Source organism: Cinclus cinclus, chromosome 15, assembly GCF_963662255.1.
Source record: "Cinclus cinclus chromosome 15, bCinCin1.1, whole genome shotgun sequence".
Taxonomy (NCBI): Eukaryota; Metazoa; Chordata; class Aves; order Passeriformes; family Cinclidae; genus Cinclus; species Cinclus cinclus.
In genome coordinates, this window is record NC_085060.1 from 363,312 (window position 1) to 371,846 (window position 8,535).

At 57.0% G+C, this 8,535-nt stretch overlaps 1 protein-coding gene across 2 annotated transcripts; it reads right to left on the reverse strand.

Annotated features, from left to right (window-relative positions):
• Nucleotides 1-38: 38 nt before the first annotated feature.
• Nucleotides 39-7,277, reverse strand: FAAH2 (fatty acid amide hydrolase 2). Of its 2 annotated transcripts, XM_062503059.1 has the most exons (11): nt 7,060-7,277; nt 6,861-6,943; nt 6,426-6,559; nt 5,943-6,152; nt 5,424-5,543; nt 4,805-4,940; nt 3,912-4,029; nt 3,447-3,566; nt 2,456-2,567; nt 1,632-1,826; nt 39-970 (listed from the first exon to the last, which is right to left on the reverse strand). In XM_062503059.1, the coding sequence occupies exons 1-11, from the start codon at nt 7,255-7,257 to the stop codon at nt 795-797; spliced, it is 1,602 nt and encodes a 533-aa protein (XP_062359043.1). In that variant the 5' UTR covers nt 7,258-7,277; the 3' UTR covers nt 39-794. The 2 variants fall into 2 exon arrangements, with proteins under 2 accessions (XP_062359043.1, XP_062359044.1); XM_062503060.1 differs by lacking the exon at nt 3,447-3,566.
• Nucleotides 7,278-8,535: the final 1,258 nt, after the last annotated feature.

Below are 8,535 nucleotides of genomic sequence, written 5' to 3' on the forward strand. Positions count from 1 at the left end.
GGAGACAGGCATGAGGAAAAGAACACACAGCAACAGTACACTGGACAGGCTCTTTAATACCTCCCTCGCTTGCTGCCGGCTCAAACCCCTCACATTGCTGCCCACATCTGCTCCTGGGGTGGTGGCCAGGCAGTGCAGCAGGGGACACTGGTCAGGCAGGATGATCCCTCCAGAGAAGAGGAAGACATAAGCAGGAGATGCTTTAACCAGTGCTGAAATGCTCTCAGTTGTGCCCAACAGCTGCACATACTGCAGAGCCCAGCACGCACCACCACAATGTGCTGCTAAGGCAGGCCTACGGCTCCTCCAGCCCCCTCAACCCCTCGCCCTTTTTGGTCAGAGGGTGAGGGGAAGCCTGCAGGAGCTTGGGAGGACTATGGGGGCTGGCAAGCCTGGGTGCAGCAGGCACGGTCCAGCCCTGTGGGTAGGGTCATGCAGCCCCGAGGCTGCCCCCAGCAGTCTGGAAGCATGTCCCCAGCTCTGTGTTTTGAAAGCAAAAGGTTTACAGAGCTGACCAACTCCACGGTCTGGAAAAGGTGGGTGGGCGCCCACTGCAGGCAGGACATCCTCACATTGCAGCACTGGGGCTCCTGAGGGGTTTGAGAAAGGCAGGTCTCTCCCTGACAGAAGGGGCCACAGGGATGAGAACTCCAGTGGCAATGGCCCAGCTGTTCCTGGGCTGGAGACACCACCAGCCACTCCCAGCAGGGCAGGGGGATACACAGGGAGCAGGCAGTGCCAAGATGGGATCAAGCATCAGCACTTGTCACTGCCTCTGTCGCTGCCTCCCGAGGTTAAACTTTCCCTGGTAAAACCCATCCTCCAAAGGCTTTTTCCAGGTACTGGGCCACTGCTAGTGTCAAGTGGTCATTGTAGGCAGCTGCCACCAGCTGGATGCCCAGGGGCAGCCCCTCGCTGCCCAGCCCCAGCGGGCACTGTGTCACCGGCAGGCCCAGGACATTGAAGATGGCTGCAAGAGAGAAGGTTGGATGGATCAGAGCGAGCACAACGACTGGGATACATCACTGCCTGGCTCCCCCACCCTGAACACAGCTCTGCCATACACAGCACAAGGATCCTGGGAGCTGGTGCTTCATACAGCAGTACAAACATGGCAACAAGGGACATCACTGGCCAGAGATTCCCACAGCCTGCATCATGTGTATAAACAGCACCCATGAGGGATGGCACACACTGTGGCATGCCAAATTTGGGACATTCCTGCCCCAGGCAGTAGCCCTCCATCACTCCAAAGCTGGGAAGCACTGACACTGGCACCGAGGTGTTCAGACCACATGGGAACCATACAGGGAGCCCCAGGCTGTACCTCAAGAGATGGCAGGTCTCAGGTTCCTGCTAAACTGCAGCAGCAGCTGTAATCCCTCTGGGGCATGAAGGTCCCCAGTATCACACACACAGTCACACCTGCCCTGCTGTGGACAGCACCTTTGGTAAAAGGTGCCACACAGTATGGAGCATGACAATCCTTGCCCCACTCTCTGGAGCAGCCAGATGCCTCTCTTTGCTGCACAGCCCATGTCAGCAATGCAAGCACCCTGGGTACAGCACCCTGGCAGGCAGACCATCTCAGCAGCCCAACCTGCAACCACACAGGAGCCAGGGCTGCTCACCTGTGTAGGCAAAATTGAAGGGCATGCAGATGGGGGAGTGGTGCTTGGGGGCGATGGTGGGGTGTGAGGGGTAGAGGAGCACCCCGTCTGGCCCCAGCAGTGCCTCCATCTCCTCCTGTAGGCTCTTCCCCATGCTCACCAGCTTGGCCTTCCCACTAAGGTTGAGGTTCACCAGCTTCTCAGTCAGTCCCAGGGCTGCAGCAAAAAGCAGAAATGGGGACAAGAGCACGTGAGAGGACTGTGAGCTATGTGGGGCAGAAACACATTGCCCAGCCACATGCAACATTCCTAGCTTCTGGGGTGGTCCCCCAGGTACCCTTTCCTGGCAGCAGATTGCCCCTAGCACAGCTTTGTGAGCATCCTCCTCCCAGCTCTGCCAAGGGAAAAGCATTCAGCCTGCCCCTTCCTTCCAGCTTTTCCAGCCAGTCATGTTAAGCAGAGCTGACAGAACGACCCCAGCACTCATTAGACAGTAGCATGACTGTGCTAATTAGGGTTCTCTAGTACCTGCTGCTATGAAACAAGATCAGTGCAGACCTTGCCTCCGAGTCCCCAGCAGTTCTGGCAGGACTCACAGCAGGAGTGAACCCTGCCTCAGCTCCATCATCCTCACTTCTTCCCCCAAGATACCCACTCCCATTTATCAAAGATCCACTCTCTCAAGCTTGCATGCAACTCAAAGTCACAAAGCAGCATTACAAAGCTAGGCTGAAGCTGCTCAAGGCAAACCCCTAGCTCCTTCACTGGAAGGGTAATACCTGCATTTAACAACTTGCCTACCGCACCACTCCCTCTGCACTCTCCGGGGCCCCTGGCAGCATTACCAATAGCTGGGAGAGTGTGAGAAGACATCCCCACGAGCCACTTCATCAGCTCCCACAGCGGCCACACTGGCTTCCCGTGGTCACCCAGCAGGTCTGTGAATCTTTGTGCCTCCTGTAACACAGCATTCCCCCTGTCAGCACAGCCAACATGCAGCAGGAAGGCACAGGCTGGCAAGGAACAGTGAAATTCCAGTTGTCCCATTATCCCAATGTGAGGCATTCCTGCTTTCACAAAGGAGACGCCTATCAGGAGTGCATCACAGCTCTGACACTGACCCAGGGCAGCAGCAGGACTATCTTTCCCTGCCAGAGACAGCAAGGAGAAGGTAGAGCCCCCAAAGCAGCACCCAAACTGACATGATGCAAGGGATGATGTCCCAGAGGCATTTTCTCCTGTGATACGACCACGAGACCTGGCAGAAGGAGACACAGGAGCCAGACAAGCCCTCCTTAGTGTGGAGGGGCTGGGCTGTTTCATCACTGCCTCTGTGCCAGGGATGCACACATGACATCCCAGAAATTTATTTTATTACAAAATACTTTCTTACATGCACAGAGCATAGCACAGCAGCTGCAATTCCAAGGAAAAATAACAAAAGCAGGCCTCCTGCTGGAAAGCTGCTAGTCCCCTGTCTGCCCTGACATTCCAAAGGGTGTTAATCCCAGCCCACAAGTCAGAAGACACAGTATGGGGCAAAGAGCAAGGCAGGATGGCTGACTTCCCAACCTGCATGGAAAAGGTCAATGTGCCAAAACAACCTCTCCTTCCCTATTACCACACTGCTCCTCTGCTGAGAGCCATGGCCTTAACCCATAGGACAGCAAGGGAGAAAGGAAGGAAGAGATGAAAGGAGGACCGAGGGGGCAAATGGAGCAGGGAAAGCCCCCAGGTAGATCTGAGAAGCCTACAGCTCTCTACAGCTGGCTCCAAACAGCTGGTTCTTCTCTGATGCCTCCAAAGTTGTGCCTCTGTCAACTCACTCTGACACACCTGCCCCTCGCTGTCCTTGGATGACATCATGGCTGACCAGATCTGGAAAGAATACTTCATTTTGTGGATTGCCACATGCTGAACCTGGACCCCAAGGTCACTTTCAAGGTGCTCCACCACCTGAAGGGAAGAGCAAGGACAGGTTTGTTTCCACAAAGATGTGATGCACTGCCATCAGCCTGTGGAAACTACAGAGAAGAGGGTAACTTCAGAGACATACTCGCAAGATCTCCCTCTTGTGTCTTCTTGTGCCCTGAAGAAAAGGAAGTTCTTTCCACTTTTTAACCCCTGAAAGCACAGGACTGGGAAACAAGGCTACCCCCTCCCAGACCTTCATCCCACCAGCTCCTGCAGGAGCCACACAAAAAGCAGCTTTTTCGCCTCCCCAGGCTCCTTTGACTGGTCTCCCCAGGCTCTATTTTCAGGCTCACCCCATGGTGAGTACCATCCTCTGCTGCTTCCTACCTTCTTTTGGGCCTGCAAGATCTCCTTGTCTACAGGTGATACAAAAATGGACCCGCCATCATGATCCATGCAGAGGAATTTGATTTTCTCCAGCAACACTTTCTCATTCAGTTTCAGCCTAGGAAAGGAATGATGCTTCATCATAAATCCATCCCCAGCTCCTCTGCAGCTGCTAAAGGTTCTCACACACTTGTGTGTCCTCAGAAGACCCTGGTCTGTCCCCCCAAGTGGCAAGGTGAGACCCTGAAGACACACAGATACTTACTTCCCCCAACACTGCTCACCTGCCCCCTCAGTCCCAGCAAATTTCTGTTGGGAAAGTTCTCATCTCTCCACAAGCACCTTGTGATTACAAATCCTGGCTGCAGCCAAGGCTGCAATTGCACAAGAGCCAGGGAAAAAGCAAGGTGGTAATGAAGAAAGCAACTGTGTGCAAGCTGCGGCAAAAAGGAGGGCTGCCCCGTGTGCCCCATCTCTGCTCTGCTCACTGGAACACAGCATGGTTGCACAGATAAAGAACTGAAAGAACTGAACTGGCCATGGTGTGGGATGGAAAATTCCTCATTCAACAACAGGAAAAAGACCCTGTAATACCCAGGAGCAAGGCCAGCCCTGGGAGGGGAGGGGTGTGTGGGACAGAGCTGGGAAGCAGCTCACTGATGGAGGAGGATCTATCAGTCTGCCAGGACTGCCAGTTCCCAGGAGCACATAGGTGGTGGGAAGGGCAGTCCTGGCAGCCAAGGTCCTGCTGAAACCAGCAGCAGAGGAAGAAAATCACTAACAAGGATACTGGGTGGGCTGCAGACCTGTCTCGTACAAAGAACTGGTATACTGTGAGGACCAGAAAGCTGCTGACTCCAGCTCAGCAGCTGGGAGCAGTGGAAACAACTCACTTGCTGACCCCAGGACCAGCCATGACTCTCAGCACAGGCTCCAGGTCCTCTGCGTAGCGGCACATGGGCCCCGTGCACAGGTAGCTGCTCCGCACCCCGACAGCGTTGGGAAACTGGCCGTCATTGGGCACCACCCCTGAGAGCACAGATGTCACACACCACCCCCAGTATCGCCTCCTGATGGGCACAGCCCTGCTGAGGGTCTTTGGGTTCAGGGGGATATGGTTCCCTAGGGATTAGGGAGCCCCACAAGTGCTGATGGCAAGGTGCATGGGGTGGGGAAGGGAGGAAAAGCACCCAGTCAGGACACTGAAAGGCAGAGAAACATCTCAGCAGGTCCCAACTTTGTGAAAACATCACACGCTGAGGATGCAATACTTGGGTAAGACACCCGCCTCCCATGTGCCTGGTGTTCTGCCACCAAAAGCTTCCCAACTGCCAGCCCCAGCTGTGCTTCCTCAACAGGCTTGTCCCACCAACGGGTTACCTGACTCCTTACAGCAATCCCACCAGTGACCAGCACAGGAGTGTCCTGAAGGGGTTCATCCCACAGCCCCCATTCCACCTTGTGGCATTTCTGCTGGCAGGGAAGAGGAGGTAACCCCAACACCCACCTTACCTGTCGTGGGTTTGTGGCCAAAGACTCCATTGAAGAAGGCAGGCATCCGGATGCTGCCACCAATGTCAGAGCCCACACCTATGATTGAGCAGGCAGCTGCCAGGACACTGCCCTCCCCACCTGCACAGGAGAAAACATGGCAAAACCTCACAAGTTTATGGTGCAAATCATCCAGCAAAGCAGGAGCACCTCACAGTGAGGGTGGGGGCTTAAAAAGCAAGAGGGTGGGGGGCATCTTGGCTTTAGTGATGGCTGGGGGACAGCTGGGTAATGTGGGCCAAGGGGATTTTCCTGCCAAAGTACAACAGAGTGAAGTGAAGCAATGCCAGATGAAATACCCAGAAGAGGCAAAGCAGCTGGACCTCCCAATAGCCTAGAGCAGTGGCCAGCAAAGAGGCCTGTAACCTCTGCAAGACCTCAGGGGCACAGTAACAGCTGTGTGCAAAGACTTGGAACTCTTCCCTTGTTGCATTTTAACCTGCTACTTGTGCAGGACCATGCCAAGGTGTTGGGGTTCACCTGAGCTGCCGCCCACAATCCTCTGCAGGTCATAAGGGTTGTTGGTCCGCCCGTAGACCCTGTTGCTGGACTCATACCACATGCAGAGCTCGCTGCAGTTGGTGACACCCAGTGGGATGGCACCTGCCTGCTTCAGCCGTGACACCACTGCAGCATCCGAGGTGGCGATCACGTTGCGGCGGTTGACCAAGCCAGAGGTGTTGGGCATCCCTGTGGTGCCAAGGTCAACAGGAGGGAGGCATCAGGGCCAGTGCCCTGAGATGACCCAGGGCTGCATGAAGCAGGTTCCCAGCGTGGGCTGCTCCTCTGAGGCACCCCAAGCTCTGCAGCACCTGTGTGCTACAAACAAACACAAACGCAGAAGCCCAGGCAGGGCTTGGTGCAAACCAGGCAAAGGGAGACTACTTCCCTCCAAAGCCCCTGCCACAGCCACCCGTTCTGGGGAGCACATCAAGACCTGGAGAGGCACGAAGATAAACCCACCGTAGAGAGAAAAGGCCTCCTTAACGGTGATGGGAACCCCCAACAAGGGGAATTTCTCCTCCAGGCAGTCATCGCCAGGACCCTCCGAAAGCAGCTTATCCACCTGCTGGGCTTCCTGCAGGGCCTCCTCAAACCTGCAGCAAAGCACCCGGTGATGCTCTGGCGCTGGACCAGAGAGGAGCGGGGTGCCCACAGGGCAGGCGGACCCCAAGTGCGGCAGGAGCTTGTGAGGGGAACTGAGACAGCCTGGTCCCTGCCGGAGCCGGGAGCGGCATCCCGGCCGAGCCGCCGCCGGGCGCTCCGCACTGTGACGCTGCGGTGGTGGCGCGGGGACCCGCGTGTCCCCGGCGTGGGGCAGCGGCCTTGCCCAGGGCCCGAAGGGAGGCCGGCGGGGAGCCCCTGTGCCCTCGAGCGAGCCCTCTGCCCCCAGCTCACCTGTCCTTCACCACGGCATTGATGAGGGGGTTCACCTCCTTGATCCTCTCCACGTACGCCTCCACCACCTCGATGCACGTCACCTGGGCAGGGGCACAGCGGGACCCTCCGTCAGCCGCGGGCTGCCCCCGCTCCCCCTGCCCTGGGCGCGGATAGTACCTGCCGCGCGGCTCCCCCCTGCCCGGGCCGCGCGTGGTACCTGCCGCGCGCGGAGCAGCTCCGCGAGGCGCCGCGCGGACAGCAGCAGGAGCGCGCGCCGCGGCGGCGGGACGGCGCGCGGAGCGGCGCGCGCGGGGCCGGCACGCGGTTGCGGCAGCAGCGCGAGCAGCGCGAGGCAGGCGCGCGACAGCAGCCGCAGCAGCAGCGCGACACAGCGCTCTGCGCGCGACAGCGCCATGGCGGCACTGCGCGCGGCGTCCCGCCCTCCAGCGGAAGTGACGTCAGGGAGACGCGCGGCCGGCGTCACCCCCGCGACCGTCCCTCCGCGGCTCGTGCCGGGGCTGGTCCCGGTGCCGCCCGCCCGGCGGCCGCATCGGCCCGGACCTCTCCGGAACGCAGTTGTGCCCGTGAGGCGGTGAAAGGGCGGCCTCGCCCACCTCCTCTCTCGCTGCGTGGCGCTCGGGCCCGCTCTGCCCGACCCGGGCCGACCCGCTCCGCTGCTCCGGGACAAAGGCAGCAGGTCCAGGGAGCACCCGGCAGACGAGCTGTGCTGGCGTGAGGTGACAGCGGCGCTCCCGACGTGCGGGATAGCGGAACGCGCTCCAGGCAGCCGAATGAAGCTTTGTTTCCATGAGAAATGGAAAAAAATGGGAGGCAAACTGCTCTAGAAACAAAGCAGTAAAGTCTAGAAACCTAAGGTTGGAGTGATGTGGACTGTTTTTCAGTTACCATAACCAGCCAACCAAGCAAACACCACCCTGGATGCACACTAAGAAGCCAGTTAATTCCAGTCTGATTGCCAAGAGCATGGGGGCTCGATGAAGCTCACTCATTCAGACCTGTCCCACCAAGGGACACCAGCTGCTTACAAATAAAACATGTTTCCAGGTCTTGCACTCCATGACTTTATACTTGTCATTGTCCTCAGCCATTTCATTACTACAAAGGCTTAAGGTTACCAAGGACACGTGGAAAGCTGGAGCGGTTCTGCCAGCTGTGTGGATGTGTGGTGTAACCACTAATTGCCCGGGGAGAAAGAACAGCTTGGCAGTCAAGCTGAGGCTGGCGGGAAGAAGAGGCATGTGCTGATTGGCAGTGCCACAGTCTGGGCTGCCTTCACAGCCTTCTCCAAAACTCTTCTCGAACTAGTCCCCAATGCACAAAAAATACCTTTTTGGAAATTAAGAAAACCTTATAGCACAATTCTTTAAAATAGTGCTTCCAAAGAAACTTGGGGTCTATGCAGCACAGTGCTGGGGTTGGTGGGAGTGGGAAGGGATGTTTAAAGGCTCAGGTTTAAACACAACAATTCAGATGCTTAGTTCCTAGCTGATACCCCCAAAAAAACCCCAAAGAACAAAAAACAAAGCAAACCCAAAAAACCCCCCCACAAAACCAAAAAACACCTGAATTTGATGGCAGTTCCTCCAAGCCTGCCCTTAGCCAGATCCACCATGGAGGGATTCTGTCCTCCATGTTTCCATCAGCTGTCTTCTTGTGTGCTGGCCTGGGGTCC

Bases quoted from the DNA above. Each gene is read 5' to 3' on its own strand.
- FAAH2 (XM_062503059.1), bottom strand. From the start codon at position 7,257: ATGGCGCTGTCGCGCGCAGAGCGCTGTGTCGCGCTGCTGCTGCGGCTG. The intron at 6,153-6,425 runs GTGGGTTTATCT...TTGGCACCACAG, and splicing joins GGAGGCCTTTTCTCTCTACG to GGATGCCCAACACCTCTGGC. The intron at 2,568-3,446 runs GTGTGTCAGAGT...GCTGTGTTACAG, and splicing joins CCAAGGACAGCGAGGGGCAG to GAGGCACAAAGATTCACAGA.